General features: G+C 46.6%; 2 protein-coding genes across 7 annotated transcripts in view; both read left to right on the top strand.

The window, feature by feature from the left end:
- Positions 1 to 3,197: 3,197 nt before the first annotated feature.
- On the top strand, positions 3,198 to 16,865 carry SUOX (sulfite oxidase). 4 transcript variants are annotated; one of them, XM_053555975.1, is made up of 5 exons: positions 3,198 to 3,327; positions 3,641 to 3,739; positions 13,083 to 13,145; positions 13,525 to 13,702; positions 14,954 to 16,865. In XM_053555975.1, exons 3-5 carry the CDS (start codon positions 13,093 to 13,095, stop codon positions 16,361 to 16,363), a joined length of 1,641 nt encoding a protein of 546 aa, XP_053411950.1. In that variant the 5' UTR covers positions 3,198 to 3,327; positions 3,641 to 3,739; positions 13,083 to 13,092; the 3' UTR covers positions 16,364 to 16,865. The 4 variants fall into 4 exon arrangements, with proteins under 4 accessions (XP_053411950.1, XP_053411949.1, XP_053411951.1 ...); XM_053555976.1 differs by lacking the exon at positions 3,198 to 3,327 and adding an exon at positions 3,364 to 3,382; XM_053555974.1 differs by lacking the exon at positions 3,198 to 3,327 and having other exon boundaries at positions 3,336 to 3,739.
- A 603-nt stretch (positions 16,866 to 17,468) lies between these two features.
- IKZF4 (IKAROS family zinc finger 4) overlaps positions 17,469 to 21,827 on the top strand; it is a 35,988-nt gene continuing 31,629 nt past the window's right edge. For all 3 annotated transcript variants that reach the window (XM_053555977.1, XM_053555978.1, XM_053555981.1), the window contains exon 1: positions 17,469 to 17,692. The gene's annotated coding sequence lies outside the window, so the exon portion shown is untranslated. The remainder of the gene's footprint in view (positions 17,693 to 21,827) is intronic.

The raw sequence follows: 21,827 nt of genomic DNA, 5'->3' as shown, positions 1-21,827 counted from the left end.
TTTAATCTTTTTTTTAAATACCAAAAGAATCCAACTTGGAAAATAGCATTTTATGGCTATTTATTTGAAGGCCATTAGATAACTCACCAAATCTGACACTATTTAATCTTTACAGTCTCTTTTAACAAAATGCATATATGTGTGGGGCGTGTTTCTATGATCTTTCAGCCCATTGATGAAATTGGTGAAAAGAATTGTGAATCCTTTGAAGTAATTGTGTAAAAATTGAGGTGCATTTTTCTAGGGTCTATTGCTATATTAGTTTCTCAAAGGGGTCTATGACCTATATAAATTAAAATCACTGAATTAGATTTTTTGAATCATGTGGTTTCCACCTCAACAGGAAAATTTCCCTTGGATCTGCTCTTGACTCCTACTGTAGTTGAAGCCCTTCAGTCTATCACAGTCTAAGAGGGGAGGTATGAAAGAGAAAAGATTAGGTACAGCTACAGGAGGACTTTTAAATTCCAAAGACAAGAAAGGAAGAAAGAGAACTGACATTCAAACCTGGCATTCCAGTCCCATCCTTATCAGCTTACCCCAGCTCTGGCCTTGATCAAGTTACTTAGTGCTCTCTGCCTCAGTTTCTACATCTATGAAATGAAGAAAAGTTGGCTTGGCGCCTGTAGCTCAGTGGCTAAGGTGCCAGCCACATACACTGGAGCTGGTGGGTTCAAATCCAGCCTGGGCCTGCCTAACAATGACAACTGCAACCAAAAAGTCAGGTATTGTGGCGGACGCCTGTAGTCCCAGGTACTTGGGAGGCTGAGGCAAGAGAATCATTTAAACCCAAGAGTTTGAGGTTTCTGTAAGCATGATGCCACAGCACTCTACCAAGGGCGACAGTTGAGAATCTGTCTCTCAAAAAAAAAAGGAGAAAATTTGAGGATTAAAGGTGAAATATGCGGGCCAGCCATGGTAGCTAACACCTGTAATCCTAGCAGTCTGGGAGGTTGAGGCAGGTGGACTGCTTGAACTCAGTTCAAGACTAGCCTGAGCAAAACCGAGACTATATCTCTACTAAAAATAGAAGAATAGAAAAAGACTAGCCAAGTGTTGTGGTAAACGCCTGTAGTCCCAGCTACTTGGGAGGCTGAGGCAAGAGAATCATTTAAACCCAAGAGTTTGAGGTTGCTGTGAGTTGTGACGTCACTGCACTCTACCAAAGGTGACATAGTGAGACTGTCTCAAAAAAGAATAATAGGGCGGTGCCTGTGGCTCAGTGAATAGGGCGCATGCCCCATATACCTGAGGGTGGCGGGTCCAAACCCGGCCCTGGCAAAACTGCAACAATAACAACAAAAATAGCTAGGCATTGTGATGGGTGCCTATAGTCCCAGCTACTCAGGAGGCTGAGGCAAGAGAATTGCCTAAGCCCAAGAGCTGGAGGTTGCTGTGAGCTGTGATGCCAGGGCACTCTACCAAGGGCAACAAAGTGAGGCTCTGTCTCTAAAAAAAAATAATAATAAAAATAAAGTGTATATACTGGGTGTCCATAAATAGATAACTATTTTAAATTGTACATGAACTTTATAGACATCCTGTATATAACACACACACACCTTATCCTTTCAAAGAAAATTGATATTAAGAAAGTATGAAGGCGGCGCCTGTGGCTCAAGGAGTAGGGCGCCGGTCCCACATGCCGGAGGTGGTGGGTTCAAACCCAGCCCCGGCCAAAAAATAAAAAAATAAATAAAAATAAAAAAAAAAAAAAGAAAGTATGAAGTGCCACCATATTCTACCCAAGGTGACAAAGTAAGACTGTCTAAAAACAAAAAGTGAAACAGGTAAAGCATGTGTATGGCACACAAGTAGGTAAAACTAGTATTAGGAATGAATCTTATCCTGGGGCTTTTAGGCAGCCCCTGACTTCTCCCTATCCTGGGCTGAACCTTTTTTTTTTTTTTTTTTTTCCTTAATGGTAGGATAGGTCAGGCATCAGTCTTCCCCACTGATTCAATTATACACAAGTTGGAAAACTTTTAATTTCCAAACACTTTAGAGCCAAAATCAACCTCCCCAAATCAACCTCCCTCCCCAGCTCTAGTTGGAGAGCAGAAATGAAGGGGAAGTCACCTTCCAAAATTAAACTTTCATTAAAACTGATAAAGGTTTGATTAAGATTATAACTCAAGGGCGGCGCCTGTGGCTTAAAGGAGTAGGGCGCCGGCCGCATAAACAGGAGGTGGTGGGTTCAAACCCGGCCCTGACCCCCCCGCACCCCCGCCAAAGAAAATTGTAGATTGTAGCTTAAGTGGCCAGGCATGGTGGCTCACCCCTATCATTCTAGCTGAGGGGGGAAAGCCCTAGAGGTCTAGAGTTCGAGACCAGCCTAAGCAAGAGTGAGACCCGTCTCTAGTAAAAAAAAAAAAAAAAAGCCTGGTGTAGTGGTGCCTGTCTGTAGTACAGTTTATCTCTAACCTGACAACAGAGCGAGACTCTTGTCTCCAAAGGAAAAAAAACATGTACCTCAACCCTCCGGTCTCTAGAGGGCAGTGTGTGGACACATTGGCCCGCGGTCAGGGAGTAGGTTTGATGAATCTTCAGTCACGCCAAGGGACAGAAAAGTGTAATAGAAGATTTATCCTATTGGTGCCCCTTTCTTCAAGATAAGAATTACAATCATCATATTTTGTGGTGTTAAACTAAAGTACGATGTTTTTAACGACTACGCAAATTTAAAAAGATGGCTATTCAGTATTGTTGGTTCCCTAATTCGAGGAAAGATTCGACTACTCCATGGAATCTCGAATTCTTGGAACCACTTATTTGAGGCTTTGTTTCTGCCCTCACGCCTGGATATGAGAACTGAGTGAATGACTAGCTTTCACCCAAAGACAAACAGGGCTACAGTAGTTGTTTACAACACAAGCTTGTCAAAAACGGGAGAAGCTCGGTGGGACCCTGAGGCCGCAACTCCTGCCTCCCAGGCTGCAGGGGCGGGCCGGGGACGTCTCAAAGTCTAGCCCCTCTCGGCGCAACTTTTGGGAGTCCTCGCCCTCCACGGCCCGAGCGCCAAGCGTCGGCGACCGTCCCATTCCTCGCGCGCCGTGGCCGTAGTCGTCTCAGCGGCTGTCTTGCAGGAGTGAAAGCAGGAAGAGCCAGTCTCAGCCTTAGCCCTGTGCGTCCCGCCTGCCTCGCTTCCAAGGGGTGGGCGCAGCAGCTGGGAGGCGGCCCGCGGCGGGCCAATGGCGGGGACCAGCTGAGGGGAGTGAGCGGTCCCTCTGCCCCGCCAGGCGTCTCGGCGCCGGCCCCGCCCTCCGCGAGCGATGGCCTAACGTCTGGTGGGTGGAACTGCCCTTCCTCGTGAGGACATCAAACCTGGTAAGTTGGTTGGGGACCGGAGAGGGAAGAGGAGGAGGAAGGTCTGCTAAGCCCGGTGAGGCTGCGGAGGGGAATTTGGCACCCAGCGCGCTCCGAATCTCAAGGGCAACGACACTACCAGCACCTGCCTCCATCCCCCCTGCCTGGGCGATTTTTGAGTTGTGGGGTACTGCTACAAGACCATCTTGTGCCAGCCCCTGGGACAGTGGCATAGGGCCTGCGGCTTGTGCTGGGATGCTGGACATCTATCTAAAGTGCCTTGGGGAGTCTGGGGCCACGACCTGCACCGACGAGTGGCATTTCTATATTGCAGCAAAAGGTCGCCCCTCCCTGGGATTCTGGGCTGAGCTAACCTGTGAGTCAGCCCTAACTGCAGGGCTTCAGTCTGCTTCAGGAGGCTGCTGAGATTGAGGTAGGTGGCAGGGAGAGTGAAGGTCTCATAGCCCAGGGGTAAAATGAAGCCTCTGTCCTAATCTCATCTCCCTGGTGGTTTCTCTGCCTCCCTATGCATGACCCACCCACTCCCACACAGTTGTTCTCCAGCATCTCATTAGCAGTTAGGGCGCTTCTCACCTATTCTCTCTTTGGCTACTTTGCCTCTCCTGGGTCAGTGCTCAGCCCAGTGCTATGTGGAAGAAACTGTGGCAGAGAAGAGAGCAGAAAAAATGACCCTCCTTCTCCAGCCCATCCCCCGACATTGGCCATTAACTTCTCAATTGATTGGATTCACTACAATGGCATAGACAAAATTCAGATGGGGACCCCTGGTTGGGGTCCAGTTCCCAGCTGGGTTCAATTATTTTTTTTAGGGTGGAGAGAGAGAAAGGAGGGGACTGACAATTTTATTACAGTAGTACCCTCTTACTGAGCTTTCCCTTTTCTCAGTTCGGTTTCACATGGTCAACCACTTGGAAAATAAGTCAGTACAGTACAGTAGGATATTTTGAGAGAGCTACCAAATTCACATAACTTTTAGTACAGTATAATGTTATACTTGTTCTGTTTTATTATTAGTTGCTGTTGTTAATCTCTTACTCTGCATAATTTATGAATTAAAATTTATCACAGATATGTACAGGAAAAAACGTAGTATATATACAGTTTGATACTATCAATGGTTTCAAGCACCCACTTGGGGGTCTTGGAACTTATCCCAAACACACTGTACTTGCTTACTCTTCATATCAGCTCTGCTAGGTAGATCTCATTTCAAAGCTGAAGATGCAAGTTCAGAGGTTTGGTATGTTACCTAGCAAATAGGGCTGGTTAATGAATGGCATGGTATGTTACCTAGCAAATAGGGCTGGTTAATGAATGGCAGGGTCTGGTTTCACAAACCCCTGGGAGCTTGCCTCCAGAATCTGGCTTCTTCACTCAATTAGGCTACCCTTTTTTTTTTTTTTTTTTGTAGAGACAGAGTCTCACTTTATGGCCCTCGGTAGAGTGCCGTGGCCTCACACAGCTCACAGCAACCTCCAACTCCTGGGCTTAAGCGATTCTCTTGCCTCAGCCTCCCGAGTAGCTGGGACTACAGGCGCCCGCCACAACGCCCGGCTATTTTTATTTTTTGTTGCAGTTTGGCCGGGGCTGGGTCTGAACCCGCCACCCTCGGCATATGGGGCCGGCGCCCTACCGACTGAGCCACAGGCACGGCCCTAATTAGGCTACCCTTTTGACTTTTTGTCCTGGTTTTAGTCTGAGGCTCAGTTGTCCTCTGCTAACTTCAGAAATAATAATCTGGCAAACTGGACATAGACATCTGGCTTTTTCTCTTTATTCTCTTGGCCCCAAGCATTGTTCTCTATGGTGGACAAAGTAGAGTGGAGGATGTAAGATAGGTGATTTTAGAAGCACCTGGCCTGCTACCCACCCCCCAAATCACCTACCATCGTATTAGCACAGTCTTCGGCTCCGAAGTGCTCCAAGTTTTCTCTAAGGACTGCCCATCTGGACCCCTACTCTTTTTTTTTTTTTTTTTTGTAGAGACAGAGTCTCACTTTATGGCCCTCGGTAGAGTGCCGTGGCCTCACACAGCTCACAGCAACCTCCAACTCCTGGGCTTACGCGATTGTCTTGCCTCAGCCTCCCCAGTAGCTGCGACTACAGGTGCCTGCCACAATGCCCGGCTATTTTTTGGTTGCAGTTTGGCCGGGGCCGGGTTTGAACCCGCCACCCTTGGTATATGGGGCTGGCACCTTACCGACTGAGCCACAGGCGCCGCCCGGGACCCCTACTCTTAATTCTCCCCATTTGGCAGGAAAGTTCCTTGCTGGCCATCTCTGGGTCTTCCTCCCATCCATTCTCTTATATCTCTTTTTTTTTTTCTTTCTTTCTTTTTTTTTATTGTTAAATCATAGCTGTGTACGTTAGTGCAATGAAGGGGTACAATGTGCTGGTTTCATATATAATCTGAAATATTCTCATCAAACTGTTCAATGTAGCCTTCATGGCATTTTCTTAGTTATTGTATGTAGACATTTGTATTCTGCATTTAGTAAGTTTCGCCTGTACCCATTCTAAGATGCACTGTAGGTGTGGCCCCACCCATTACTCTCCCTCCATCCTAACCTCCCCCCTCCCTTCCCCTTCCTTGGCTCTTTCCCCATACTCTTGTGCTATAGTTGGGTTATAGCCTTCATGTGAAAGCTATAAATTAGCTTCATAGTAGGGCTGAGTACATTGGATACTTTTTCTTCCATTCCTGAGATATTTTGCTAAGAAGAATATGTTCCAGCTCTATCCATGTAAACATGAAAGAGGTAAAGTCTCCATCTTTCTTTAAGGCTGCATAATATTCCATGGTATACATGTACCACAATTTGCTAGTCCATTCGTGGGTCGATGGGCACTTGGGCTTCTTCCATGACTTAGCAATTATGAATTGGGCTGCAATAAACATTCTGGTACAGATGTCTTTGTTATGTTGTGATTTTTGGTCTTCTGGGTATAAACCTAGTAAAGGAATTATAGGACTGAATGGCAGGTCTATTTTTAGGTCTCTAAGTATTCTCCAAACATCCTTCCAGAAGGAACATATTAGTGTGCATTCCCACCAGCAGTGTAGAAGTGTGCCCTTTTCTCCACATCCACGCCAACATCTCTTGTTTTGGGATTTTGTTATGTGGGCTACTCTTACTGGGGTTAGGTGATATCTCAAAGTAGTTTTGATTTGCATTTCTCTGATGATTAAGGATGATGAGCTTTTTTTCATGAATTTGTAGATTGTGTGTCTGTCTTCTTTAGAGAATTATCTCTTCAAGTCCCTTTCCCACCCTGAAATGGGATCACTTGTTCTTTTCTTGCTAATATGTTTGAGTCCTCTGTGGATTCTGGTTATTAGACCTTTATCGGAGGTATAACCTGCAAATATTTTCTCCCATTCTGAGGGCTGTCTGCTTGCTTTACTCACTATGTTCTTAGCTGTACAGAAGCTTTTTAGTTTGATCAGGTCCCAGTAGTGTATTTTTGATAGTGCTTCAATTGCCTGGGGAGTCCTCCTCATAAAATATTCACCCAGGCCGATTCCTTCAAGAGTTTTCCCTGCACTTTCTTCAAGTATTTTTATAGTTTCATGTCTTAAGTTTAAATCTTTTATCCAGTGAGAGTCTATCTTAGTTAATGGTGAAAGGTGTGGGTCCAGTTTCAATCTTCTACAGGTTGCCAGCCAGTTTACCCAGCACCATTTGTTAAATAGGGAATCTTTTCCCCACTGAATGTTTTTAATTGGCTTGTCAAACATCAAATAACGGTAAGTAGCTGGATTCATCTCTTGGTTCTTTATTCTGTTCCAGACATCTACTTCTCTGTTTTTGTGCCAGTACCATGCTGTTTTGATCACTATCGATTTATAGTACAGTCTCAGGTCTGGTAGCGTGATTCCTCCTGCTTTGTTTTTATTGCTGAGTAATGTTTTGGCTACTCGAGGTTTTTTCTGGTTCCATATAAAACGAAGTATTATTTTTTCAACATATTTAAAGTATGACAATGGAGCTTTAATAGGAATTGCATTAAAATTATATATTGCTTTGGGTAGTATAGGCATTTTTACAATGTTGATTCTTCCCAGCCATGAGCATGATATGTTTTTCCATTTGTTAACATCTTCAGCTATTTATTTTCTTAAAGTTTCATAGTTCTCTTTGTAGAGATCTTTCATGTCCTTTGTTAGGTATACTCCCAAATATTTCATCTTCTTTGGCACTACCATGAAAGGAATAGAGTCCTGGACTGTTTTTTCAGCTTGGTTATTGTTGGTATATATAAAGGCTACAAATTTATGGGTGTTGATTTTGTAGCCTGAGACATTGCTGTATTCCTTGATCACGTCTAAAAGTTTTGTAGTAGAATCCCTAGTGTTTTCCAGATATACGATCATATCATCTGCAAAGAGTGGAAGTTTGATCTCTTCTGACTCTATGTGGATACCCTTGATCGCCTTTTCTTCCCTAATTGCAATGGCTAAAACTTCCATTACAATGTTAAAGAGCAATGGAGACAATGGGCAACCTTGCCTGGTTCCTGATCTAAGTGGAAATGGTTTCAATTTAACTCCATTCAATACAATATTGGCTGTGGGTTTGCTATAGATGGCCTCCATTAGTTTAAGAAATGTCCCTTCTATACCCATTTTCTTAAGTGCTCTGATTATGAAGGGATCCTGGATATTATCAAAAACTTTTTCTGCATCAATTGAAAGAATCATATGATCCTTATTTTTTAGTTTGTTTATGTGCTGAATTACATTTATAGATTTACATATATTGAACCAGCCTTGAGAGCCTGGAATAAATCCCACTTGGTCGTGGTGTATCATTTTTTTTTTTTTTTGTAGAGACAGAGTCTCACTGTACCACCCTCAGGTAGAGTGCCATGATGTCACACGGCTCACAGCAACCTCTAACTCTTGGGCTTACGCGATTCTCTTGCCTCAGCCTCCCAAGCAGCTAATTTTTTTGATGTGTTGTTGGATTCTGTTTGTTAGGATCTTATTGAGTATTTTAGCATCAATATTCATTAGTGATATTGGTCTATAATTTTCTTTTCTTGTTGGGTCTTTCCCTGGTTTGGGGGTCAAGGTGATGTTTGCTTCGTAGAATGTGCTGGGTAATATTCCTTCTTTTTCTATATTTTGGAAGAGGTTTAGTAATATAGGTACTAGTTCTTTAAAGGTTTGGTAGAATTCTGACGTAAAGCCATCTGGTTCTGGGCTTTTCTTTTTAGGGAGATTTTTTATAGTTGATGCTATTTCAGAACTTGATATAGGCCTGTTCAACATTTCTACTTCGTTCTGGCTAAGTCTTGGTAGGTTGTGTACTTCCAGGTATTGGTTGATTTGTTTCAGATTTTCATATTTCTGAGAGTAGAGTTTCTTGTAGTATTCGTTAAGGATTTTTTGAATTTCTGAGGGGTCTGTTGTTATTTCATTGTTATCATTTCTGATGGATGAAATTAGAGATTTTACTCTTTTTTTCCTGGTTAGGTTGGCCAAAGATTTATCTATTTTATTGATCTTTTCAAAAAACCAACTTTTGGATTTATTGATCTGTTGTATAATTCTTTTGTTTTCAATTTCATTTAATTCTGCTCTGATTTTGGTTATTTCTTTTCTTCTGCTGGGTTTGGGGAATGGAGTGTTCTTCCTTCTCCAGTTGCTTGAGATGTCCCATTAAATTATTAACTTTTTCTCTTTCTGTTTTCTTTTTTTTTTTTTTTTATTGTTGGGGATTCATTGAGGGTACAATAAGCCAGTTACACTGATTGCAATTGTTAGGTAAAGTCCCTCTTGCAATCATATCTTGCCCCCATAATCTCTTTCTGTTTTCTTGAGGAAGGCTTGCAGTGCTATAAATTTCCCTCTTATTACTGCCTTTGCAGTATCCCAGAGGTTCTGATAATTCATGTCTTGATTGTTGTTTTGTTCCAAAAATTTGGTGATTTCCTTCTTAATCTCATCTATAACCCATCTATCCTTTAGCATAAGGTTGTTTAGCTTCCATGTTTTTGTATGGGTATGCAGGTTCCTGTTGTTATTGAGTTCAACTTTTTTTTTTTTGCCGGGGCTGGGTTTGAACCCACCACCTCTGGCATATGGGACTGGCGCCCTACACCTTGAGCCACAGGTGCTGCCCTGAGTTCAACTTTTATTCCATGATGGTCTGAGATGATGCAAGGAATAATTTCTCTTTTTTAAAATTTGCTGAGGTTAGATTTATGGCCTAGGATGTGGTCGATTTTGGAGTATGTTCCATGGGACGATGAGAAGAATGTGTATTCAGTTTTGTTGGGATGAAATGTTCTGTAGATGTCTGTTAAGTCCAGATGTTGAATGGTTAAGTTTAAATGTAAAATTTCTTTGCTTAGCTTCTTTTTTTTTTTTTTTTTTTTTTTTTGTAGAGACAGAGTCTCACTTTATGGCCCTTGGTAGAGTGCCGTGGCCTCACACAGCTTACAGTAACCTCCAACTCCTGGGCTTAAGCGATTCTCTTGCCTCAGCCTCCCGAGTAGCTGGGACTACAGGTGCCTGCCACAACGCCCGGCTATTTTTTGGTTGCAGTTTGGCCAGGGCCGGGTTTGAACCCGCAACCCTCGGTATATGGGGCCGGCGCCCTACCGACTGAGCCACAGGCGCCGCCCTGCTTAGCTTCTTTTTGGAGGATCTATCCAGCACTGCTAAAGGGGTGTTAAAATCTCCAACTACTATGCAACTGGAGGAAATCAAGTTGCTCATGTCTGTTAGAGTTTCTCTTATAAATTGTGGTGCGTTCTAGTTGGGTGCATAAATATTAATAATTGAGATCTCATCATATTGAGTATTACCTTTAACAAATATGAAGTGTCCATCCTTAGCCTTCCTTATTTCGGTTGGTTTAAAGCCTATTGCGTCTGCGAATAGGATAGCAACGCCTGCTTTTTTTCTGCTTTCCATTTGCCTGGAGTATAGATGACCATCCCTTCACCTTGAGTCTATATTTGTCTTTTAATGTAAGATATGATTCTCATATGCAGTAGATATCTGGCTTGAGTTTTTGTATCCAGTCAGCCAACCTGTGCCTCTTTAGAGGACGATTTAAACCATTCACCTTAATTGAGAATATTGATAAGCCTTTCGAGAGTCCGATGGACATTTTTTTTTTTTTCTTCGTAGAGACAGAGTCTCACTTTATGGCCCTCGGTAGAGTGCCGTGGCCTCACACAGCTCACAGCAACCTCCAACTCCTGGGCTTAAGCAATTCTCTTGCCTCAGCCTCCCGAGTAGCTGGGACTACAGGCGCCCGCCACAACGCCTGGCTATTTTTTGGTTGCAGTTTGGCCGGGGCCAGGTTTGAACCCACCACCCTCTGCATATGGGGCCCGTGCCCTACTGACTGAGCCACAGACGCTGCCCCGATGGACATTTTTAATCCTTTTGCGACTGTGGAAGTTGGCATTTGATCAGAATTTTCTGGGTGGGTTTACTTTTGTGGTGGAGGATTACGCTGGTCTTTATGGAGGATAGGTCTGAGAATATCCTGGAGAACTGGTTTAGTTATGGCAAATTTCTTCAACATGTGAATGTCATTGAAGTTTTTAATTTCTCCGTCATAAATGAAACTCAGTTTAGCTGGGTACAAGATCCTGGGTTGAAAGTTATTTTGTTTTAGGAGATTAAAAGTCAATGACCATCCTCTTCTAGCTTGAAAGGTTTCAGCAGAGAGATCTGCAGTTATTCTAATATTCTTACCCTTGTAGGTGATGGTTTTCTTTCGTATGGCTGCTTTCAGAATTTTCTCCTTCATATTAACGTTAGTGAAATTGATTATGATGTGTCTGAGGGTTGTCTTATTTGGGTTGAGTCATGCTGGAGTTCTGAAAGTGTCTGCTATCTGAATTTCAGAATCTCTTGGCATGTCTGGAAAGTTCTCCTTCATAATCTCATGGAGAAGAGACTCTATGCCTTGTGAAGTCACTTCGTCGCTTTCGGGGATCCCTATAAGACGAATATTGGTTTTCTTTGAATCGTCCCGGAGCTCTCTGAGAGAGTGATCTGTTTTTGCTCTCCATTTCTCCTCCTCTTTGAGAGATTGGGAGCGTTCTAAAGCTTTGTCTTCAATGTCAGAAATCCTTTCTTCTGCTCGGTCCATTCTGTTGTTGAGGGATTCTACTGTGTTTCTCAGATCTTTTAGGGCTGCAACTTCTTGTCTCAGTGTGTCAATATCTTTGGTCATTTGGTCTTTGAATTTGTTGAATTCTTGAGATACCTTTTGGGTTACTGCTTGGAATTCTAATTTGATTTTTTTTTTTTTTTTTTTTTTTTTGTAGAGACAGAGTCTCACTGTACCGCCCTCGGGTAGAGTGCCGTGGCGTCACACGGCTCACAGCAACCTCTTAACTCTTGGGCTTACGCGATTCTCTTGCCTCAGCCTCCCAAGCAGCTGGGACTACAGGCGCCCGCCACAACACCCGGCTATTTTTTGGTTGCAGTTTGGCCGGGGCTGGGTTTGAACCCGCCACCCTCGGCATATGGGGCTGGCGCCCTACTCACTGAGCCACAGGTGCTGCCCTCTAATTTGATTTTATTTGCTATCCAGATTCTGAATTTGATTTCTGACATCTCAGCTATTTGTTTGTGCTTGGGATCTTGTGCTGTGTCTGCCCCATTGATCCTTGGGGGAGTTGATCTACTCTGATTATTCATATTGCCAGAGTTTTTCTGTTGATTTCACCTCATGATTGTTTTTCACTGTTGCCTCTGCCCATCCTCAGTGCTGGGGAGGTGTCTCTCCAATATTAGACCCCAGCGGGATCGCTCTATTGTTGCTGGATCTTTGTAGGGAGTGACCCTGTGTAGTTCCTCTGCAGCTGGGGAGTTCTGGTTGTGGAAGCAGCTCTGGAGTATGACACACCCAGATCCAGCAACAGGGCGGGAGGTGGTGCGCATGGTTCTGGGAGTGCCTGGCACCCAGTGAGTTTGGCACAGAGAGCCCAAGCCTCCAGCAGTCTGTGCCCAGGAGAAGGGCTCTGTGCAGAGGCAGGGAGGGCTCCGGAGGGCATGCAGCTACCAGTATCCCTGGCCAGACGAGCGGGCTGGTGTGGAGGCAGGGAGGGTACAGAAGGGAGGGAGGATGCAGGGTTGTGCAGTTCCCACAGTTCCTGGTCAGGGCATGCCAGCTCTGTCCCCACCTTTAGGTTGCTCAGTCACTAGGTTACTAGCTCCCACCCAATCCTTGCTCTTCGACCCTGAGGGCAGAGCTTGCCAAGCCAGTTCTCTCACAATGGCTCCCTGGGGCCCATAGCTGAATATTATTAGGTCCGTCTGGCTCAGCGGCTCAGTCTGGGGCCCTAGACAATGCCCAGAGTTCTCTGCACTCCTGCTCAAGCTCTCTCCAAGGCAGTTCAACTGAGTGCCAAGTCCAGAAACACCGAAACAGTTCACAGGTAAGGCCTTTCTGGTTTGCAGTCTCACTGCTGCTTGTACTTACAGTTGCCAGCGGGATTAGGTAGATCGAAAACTTGCCAGTTTTCCACTGTTTTTGTCCTCCTCTTGGAGTCCAGAAGTCCCTTGCTGACTCCCTGTATCCTCAAAAGGATGATTATAGGCAGATCCCACCAACCAGAGATGCCTGGAGTCTTATCTCCCCAGACTCCTGTTTATTTTCTGAGACCAGGTCTCACTCTGTTGTTCAGACTGGTCTTGAACTCCTGGGATCCACCCTTACATCTCTTAGTATCACCTCCCAAGGTCTTTATATCTTGATTCCAGAATCTTTCTCCTACAGGTCTGCCACAATGCTATTGCTGCTACACAGAGCTATGGTCCCCAGGGTCCGACAGGCCTGCAGGTAGGCCCTCCAAGCCCCTGTCTCCTAGCCCCAATCTCCAACCCTCAGTATCTTTTTTTGTTGTTGTTGCAATTTGGCCAGGGCCGGGTTTGAACCCACCACCCTTGGTATATGGGACCGGCGCCCTACTCACTGAGCCCTAGGAGCCACCCAACCCTCAGTATCTTTATGATGCCTATCTTACCTACCAGATAAGATAGTTGAGAGAATGGCCAGGTAGGAAAGGGAAAGCCAGATCCCAATTATCCCACCTTCCCCTGGAGAAACTAAGTTCCAGCTGGAAGAACCAATGGCCAACCAGGGAGAGGTAGAACCCAGGTGTTCACTGGCCCTTTCATATGACCATATGAGCTACTAAGAAGACTCCTCTCTCTTCCAGCCTCAAGTCAGCCCCCTCAAGGCTCTGGATTCAGGCCTGCTCTACAAATGATTCACTTCAGCCCCAGCACCCCAGACTCACCTTCTCTGGTGATAACTCTGGCACCAGGGGATGGAGAATCATGGGGACCCTACTAGGTCTTGGTGCAGTGTTGGCCTATCATGACCATCGGTGTAGGGTAAGTAGGGAAAGGACTTTATTGTCAGAACAAAGGAGGCCTAATAAGTTCCATAGGCAATCCAGGCTATGACCCATGTTCTTGCTGTTATCACAGAGCTTATGGTGACACAGTCTTCACGTAGAGTGGAGATGGAATCTGCAACCTGAAGTTCCCATTGGCCTAGACTGTGGGTTGGGTCAGAATGAGCTAGAGTGATTACTACTACTTTTTAATATATTTTTTATAAATATTTTTATTTTATTATTATTATTATTTTTTTGAGACAGAGTCTCAAGCTGTTGCCCTGGATAGAGTGCCATTATGTCATAGCTCACAGCAACCTCCAACTTGGGCTCAAGCAATCCTCTTGCCTCAGTTTGTCTTTTCTTTTCTTTTCTTTTTTTTTTTGAGAGAGAGTCTCACTATGTTGCACTTGGCAGAGTGCTGTGGTGTCACAGCTCACAGCAACCTCAAACTCTTGGGCTTAAAAGATTGTTGCCTCAGCCTCCCAAGTAGCTGGGACTACACACGCCCACCACGATGCACAACGCCTGGCTATTTTTTGTTGCAATTGTTTAACTGGCCTGGGCCAGGTTTGGTCTATGTGGCTGGCTCTGTAACTACTGTGCTACAGGCACCGAGCCTCTTTCCTTTATTTATTTATTTCTTTTTTTGAGACAGAGTCTCACTTTGTTGCCCACTTTGTTGCCATGGAGTCATAGCTCACAGCAAACTCTTAACTCTTGGGCTCAAGCGATTCTTTTGCCTCAGTCTCCCAAGTGGCTGAGACTATATAGGTGCCTGCCACAACACCAGGCTATTTTTAGAGGCAGAGGTCTCACTCTGGCTCTCCAACGTATGAGCTCAGACAATCCACAGGCCTCCCAGAGTGCTGGGATTATAGGCATGAGCCTCTGTGCCCCACCCTTTATTTTTGGAGACAGGGTCTCTGTCACTTAGGCTGGAGTGCAGTAGCATAATCATAGCTCATTACAACCTCAAACTACTGGGGTCAAGCGATCTGCATGCCTCAGCCTCTTGAATAGTTAAGACTACAGGTGCTCACCACCATGTCCAGCTAATTTCTGTATCTTTTGGTAGAGACAAGGTCTTGCTATGTTTCCCAGGCTCTTGGTCTCCAGCTCCTGGCCTCAATCAATCCTGCTACCTTTACTTCTCAAAGTGCTAGAATTATAGGTATGAGCTACCATGTCCAGCCAATTATTTAACATTCTCTTTCATTTTGCGTCACCCCAACTCTGCTTGCAGGCCGCTCAGAAATCGACACCCATGTACACTAAGGAGGAAGTGAGTTCCCATACCACCCCTGAGACTGGGATATGGGTGACTCTGGGCTCTGAGGTCTTTGATGTCACAGAATTTGTGGGCTTACACCCAGGCGGCCCATCAAAGCTCATGCTAGCAGCTGGGGGTCCCCTGGAGCCCTTCTGGGCCCTCTATGCTATTCACAACCAGTCTCATGTGCGTGAGTTACTGGCTCAGTACAAGATTGGAGAGCTGAACCCTGAAGACAAGGTAACCTCCACCTGGAATACCTCTGACCCTTATGCTGATGATCCTGTACGTAACCCAGCCCTGAAGGTCAACAGCCAGCACCCCTTTAATGCAGAGCCTCCCCCTGAGCTGCTGACAGAGAACTATATCACACCGAATCCTATTTTCTTTACCCGGAACCATCTACCTGTACCTAACCTGGACCCAGATACCTATCGCTTGCATGTAGTAGGGGGACCTGGAGGTCAGTCATTGTCTCTATCCCTGGATGACTTGTACAAGTTTCCCAAGCATGAAATCACAGTCACTCTGCAGTGTGCTGGCAACCGGCGCTCTGAGATGACTCAAGTAAAAAAAGTAAAAGGTCTGGAGTGGAAGACAGGGGCAATTAGCACTGCACGCTGGGGTGGAGCACGGCTCTGTGATGTGTTAGCCCAGGCTGGTCACCATCTCTGTGAAACTGAGGCCCATGTCTGTTTTGAGGGCCTGGACTCAGACCCCACTGGGACTACCTACGGAGCATCTATCCCTCTGGCTCGGGCCATGGACCCTGAAGCTGAAGTCCTGCTGGCATATGAGATGAATGGGCAGCCTCTGCCTCGTGACCATGGCTTCCCTGTGCGGGTGGTGGTTCCTGGTGTGGTGGGTGCCCGCCATGTCAAATGGCTGGGCAGAGTGAGTGTGGAGCCAGAGGAAAGTTACAGTCACTGGCAGCGGCAGGATTACAAAGGCTTCTCTCCATCTGTGGACTGGGACACTGTAGATTTTGACTCAGCTCCATCTATTCAGGAACTTCCTGTCCAGTCAGCTATCACAGAGCCCCAGGATGGGGAGACTATAGCGTCAGGGGAGGTGACCATCAAGGGCTATGCATGGAGTGGTGGTGGCAGAGCTGTGATACGGGTGGACGTGTCTCTGGATGGGGGTCTAACCTGGCAGGCAGCTGAGCTGGATGGAAAGGAACAGCGTCCCAGGAAGGCATGGGCCTGGCGTCTGTGGCAGATGCAAGCCTCTGTGCCAGCTGGGCAAAAGGAATTGAACATTGTTTGTAAGGCTGTGGATGACAGTTACAATGTCCAGCCAGACACCGTAGCCCCAATCTGGAACCTGCGTGGTGTGCTCAGCAATGCCTGGCATCGTGTCCGGGTCCACATTGCCTCATGAGAGTATGGAATGGAGCTGTCTACATCTCAGAAACGCTGCAACCCTTTTCCCTACCCCATGGCCACATTGCCCATAGGATCACAACCCTGTACTGTGCCTTCCTAAACCATTCCCAGGTCTACATGTTACACATGCCTTGCACATTTCCACCCAGATACCCTCCCTCCTGGGATACTGTGTTACATACCTTCCTGGCCTCTGACATTGTGCCAGGAGGTGGGAAATGTTGGAGCAGGGGGCTAGAAGTGAGAAAAGTTATTCTGGAGACAAGGACTATTTCTTCTGCCCACCCCACCTCCATTATCACCATCAAGGCCTTGTTTTGCTTTTCTTCTAGGATTCTTCGGAGAAGGTGTGTGGCATGTGCAAAAAAAGTCATATGCTACTTTCTACTGCTTCTCTGGTTGCCAGGGAGTGGTGAGGAGAGAGAAATGCAACCCTCTCCCTTTATAGTTCTACTTTTCTAAATATTAATATATCAATAAAGTGTTTAAGATTATGACTGGGGAGTGGATCCATCCATATTGCAGGAGGGAGGCTGCATTGGTACTTGGATGAGCAGTGAGGAGGAGGAGAAAAAGCAAACAGGCTCTGGAAAGTAAAGAAATTGGGCTCCCTTCTCTGAGATCTGTCAGCATATGCAGCAATTCCTAGGTGACTGCCCTTAGGATACCCCCAAAGAGTTTAAAAATTTGGTACACTTAAATCCATCTCCTCAGCAACTCCTTAGGTACTTGACAGGAAAGGCAAAGAATGCTAAGAGGTTAAAATCAATATTGTCTCAGGAGGTACAGGGACAAAAGTTGGCACTAGAAGCAGACAAGTCAGGACACGTGGGGCGTCCAGTGTGCACCCAGTTCGCAAATTAGATGCAGATGCAGGAGTAGTCTTTTTGGAGATAACTTCTGTAGGCAACACAGCCTTTCGGACTTGAATCTTTCGGCGCTCGGCTACTTTCCCCTAGCTTCCTCTCTTTTCCCCAGCAGTCTCCCTGGCTCGGGGGCGCTCGGCGTTCGGCCACGTCGCCTGTCGCCTGGTAGTGGGACCGGAAGTTGTTAGGGGGAGGGGGGAACGGCTGTGATGGGGGGGAGTTTAGGGGGGGGCAGGTCCCTCCTCAGGTGAAGCCGCTGATGGAGATGGAGCCACCGCCGACCATGAGCGCCCGGGTCCTGTCTGCGGCCCGGCTGCCACCGCCTCTGTGACCCCACTCCCCCCGCACTGGGCCAGCCGGGCCAGAGTGGGGGACCCCCGCCAACCCGCTTCCCTCTCCCCAACACCGTCCCCTTTCCCCCACCACTCACAGCCTGCGCGCGCGCGGAGACGCCTCAGGTGAGTGAGGGGCGGGGCTTGAGCAAAGCGGGGGCGGGGCCTCAGAAGCCGTAGGCGGGGCCTGAGGGCCGGGGCGTGAATTGAGGAGAGATGTGGGTGGCGGGGTAGTGGGGTGCGTGGGGAGTGGTGGGAGCACACTCGGAGAGGGGTCGGGAGTGGGCTGGGGCCTTAGGGGCGGGAACTGGCCCTGGGGAGTTTGGCCTGAGGCCCCAGTATTGAGCGGGAGGTAGTAGAATCTGGGGGCCTTAAAAAGGCGGGAGACGGATCATGGCAGAGAGCTGAGGACAGGCAGGAGCTGGCATGCGCGAGGCTCCTTCGTGGGGATATCGCTGGAGCAGCAGGGAGGGTACCTGAACAAAAAAAGTGAGGGACTCTGCGGTTGTATTGAAACGGCTGGAAAGAAAAATGTAGGCCTAGATAAGATGATCTGGGAGGCAATAAACACAGTGATGGAACGAGAAGTGCTATCTGGGGTACTGTGTAAGGTAGGAGATATAAGGAACTTGGGAAACAGATTGGGAGGGAAGATTACCACAGTCTCCCTAAGAAATAAATGCAAGAGACAATCCTAGACAGCCATCCGGATGGGAGCTAAAAACTTTGGCAGCAGGCTGGTTGTTTCCTGAATATTTAAACAGCCTTCCATGTACCTCCTCACAAAAACCCATCCCAGTTATTTTCTTAACATACTCCTAAAGTTGTGGATTCTCACTTTTTGAATTTTTTTTTGTTTTTTGTTTTTTTTGCAGTTTTTGGCCAGGGCTGGGTTTGAACCCACCACCTCTGGCATGTGGGGCCGGCGCCCTACCCCTTTGAGCCACAGGCACCGCCCACTTTTTGAATTTTTATTAGATTTCTATGCTTAAAAAAATTATGACTGGTCCAATCTGGGGACAGTGGAATGTTTAGTAGAATGTACACTTTTGGATATGACATTGATTGATTTTGGTAGAGACATAGTTTCACTTTATTACTGTGGAGTCACACAGCTCACAGCAACGTCAAACTCTTGGGTTTAAGCCATTCTCTTGCCTCAGCCTCCCAAGTAGCTGGGACTACAGGTGCCCGCCACAATGCCCAGCTATTATTTTGTTGCAGTTTGCCTGGGGCCGGGTTTGAACCTGCCACCCTCGGTATATGGGGCTGGCGCCCTACTCACTGAGCCACAGGCACCACCCCAGGATATGAGTTGTTTTTTTTTTTTTTTTTTTGAGACAGAGCCTCAAGCTGTCGCCCTGGGTAGAGTGCTGTGACATCACAGCTCACAGCAATCTCCAACTCTTGGTCTCAAGTGATTCTCCTGCCTTGGCCTCCCAAGTAGCTGGGACTACAGGTGCCCGCCACAACGCCCGGCTATTTTTTGGTTGCAGCTGTCATTGTTTGGCGGGCCGGGCTGGATTTGAACCTGCCAGCTTAGGTGTATGTGGCTGGCGCATTAGCCCTTTGAGCCACAGGTGCTGAGCTGAGATTTTTTTTTTGTTTTGAGATGGAGCCTCAAGCTGTTACCCTGGGTAGAGTGCTATGGCATCACAGCTCACAGCAACCTCCAACTCCTGGGCTTAAGTGATTCTCTTGCCTCAGCCTCCCAGGTAGCTGGGACTACAGGCGCCCAGCTGAAGTCCTGGCTATTTTTTGGTTTTAGTTGTCATCATCATTTGGCAGGCCTGGGCTGGATTCGAACCCACCAGCTCTGGTGTATATGGCTGGCACCTAAGCCACTTGAGCCTGGATATGAATTTGTTTTTTTTTTTTTTGTAGAGACAGAGTCTCACTTTATCGCCCTGGGTAGAGTGCCATGATGTCACACAGCTCACAGCAACCTCCAACTCCTGGGCTTAGGCGATTCTCTTGCCTCAGCCTCCTGAGTAGCTGGGACTACAGGCTCCCGCCACAACGCCCAGCTATGGATACGAGATTTTTATAAGATACTCTATTTCTCCCTTCAAGGTCAAGAAGTTGCTAACTCTGCTTCCAGGAAATATTTTTGCATACCTTCTTTCACCCCATTCCCTTCACTGATAAGCAAAACGATCTACCACTGTTGTGACTCCTATGACCCTCACACATCTGGTAGCTCCTCCTGTGCCTGGTTACCCAGCCTAAGTCCTCAAAGAATCCATAGTGGGCATAGTATGTTCCTGACATGCTCACATGTCACGTCTAGGCCTTCCGTCATAGTCAACCAGATGACCACTGAGGCCTCACTGTCTTCCCTTACTAATACTCACTCATTTTGCCTGGGTGAAAGTACATACACGTTCATATCCTTAAGAAAATGAAAAACAGTTGTCAGACTATACAGAATATTTCCACTTAAGATAACTCAGATTCTGGGCAGCGCCCGTGGCTGAGAGGGTAGGGTCCCAGCCCCATATATGGAAGGTGTCAGGTTCAAACTCAGCCCCACCAAACTGCAACAAAAAATAGCTGGGTATTGTGGTGGGCACTTGTAGTCCCAGCTACTCAGGAGGCTGGAGGCAAGAGAATCACCTAAGCCCAAGCTTTGAGGTTGCTGTGAGCTGTGATGCCACAGCACTCTACCAAGGGCGACAGGGTAAGACTCTGCCTCAAAAACAAAATAAATAAATAGATCTCGGATTCTGAAGACAAAACCAGATTAAAGGCCAAATCAGGGCAGCGCCTGTGGCTCAGTGAGTAGGGTGCTGGCCCCATATCCCAAGGGTGGTGGGTTCGAACCCACTTTGGCCAAACTACAACAAAAAATAGCCAGGTGTTGTGGCAGGTGGCTGTAGTTCCAGCTACTCAGGAGGCTGAGGCAAAAGAATCGCCTAAGCCCAAGAGCTGGAGGTTGCTGTGAGCTGTGACGCTACAGCACTCTACCAAGGGCGACAAAATGAGACTCTGTCTCAACAACAACAAAAAAACTAACTAAAAAGTAAAGGCCAAATCAGATGATCTTTGAAAGCAGTGTCTTGTCTGGTAGAACTGTATGACATTCACAGCTGGTGGCCCCTCACCTCTCTTGGGCCTGCCAGGTCAGTGTACCTTGCTTTGTTGTTTACAGGAGGACTTCAACTTTTCTTTTCTTTTCTTTTTTTTTTAAAGACAGAGTCTCACTTTATTGTCCTCAGTAGAGCGCCGTGGCATCACAGCTCACAGCAACCTCCAACTCCTGGGCTTAGGCGATTCTCTTGCCTCAGCCTCCCGAGTAGCTGGGACTACAGGTGCCTGCCACAATGCCCAGCTATTTTTTTGTTGCAGTTTGGCCGGGGCCGGGTTCAAACCTGGCACCCTGGCTCAGCGCCTGTGGCTCAAGAGGCTAAGGCACCAGCCACATACACCTGAACTGGAGGGTTCGAATCTAGCCCGGACCTGCCAAACAAAATAGCCAGGCATTATAGTGGGCGCCTGGAGGCAGAATTGCTTGAGCCCAGGAGCTGGAGGTTGCTGTGAGCTATGATGTCACTGAACTCTACCCAGGACAACGGCTTGAGGCTCTGTCTCAAAAACAAACAAACAAACAAAAACTGGCCACCCTGGGTATATGGGACCAGTGCCCTACCCACGGAGCCATAGGCACCACCCTACTTCAACTTTTCCACCTAACAACCTAAAGCCAAAGAATCTAGACAACTCCTTGGGTCATGAGAATAGTCAGATGAGTAGCTCCTGAGATAAAAATAAAGTCTTAAAAGAAGAAAATAGCCGTACCATTGGGAAGTAGGAGATGTTTCCCTGGAGCTTATTGAGTGGGCCACGGGGTGATGGAAGCTGCCCTTATTTTGGCAGCTTCAGAACTGTATCTTGTCCTAGTCAATAGATATTAATGTCTCCCACACAAATGTCTTTGCTTCCCACTGAGTACAGTTAGTTCAGTCGTAGCATCTGGACAACCCTCTTCCTCTCAGCAGGTTAAGGGTAAGGCATATTTCAGGACTTGGCTCAGAAATAAGCCCTTTTTGCCAGTGCAAATGCAACTGAAAGTTTCTTCCTTATTTCCTCTCATTTTAAATCTGCAGCTTGTACTTCCCAGCATGGAAGAAACTTAACACATCCTTTATCCTACACAAATACACACACACCCAGCGTCACACAGGGATTGTTTTCTCCATACTAGCCATCTTTTTTTCTCTCTCTCCCTCCCAAAACACACACACACATACAACATAACTAA

This window comes from Nycticebus coucang, chromosome 12 (genome assembly GCF_027406575.1).
Source record: "Nycticebus coucang isolate mNycCou1 chromosome 12, mNycCou1.pri, whole genome shotgun sequence".
Classification (NCBI taxonomy): domain Eukaryota; kingdom Metazoa; phylum Chordata; class Mammalia; order Primates; family Lorisidae; genus Nycticebus; species Nycticebus coucang.
Note: the sequence above shows the minus strand (reverse complement) of the source record. Positions and strands in the feature narration are given on the sequence as shown.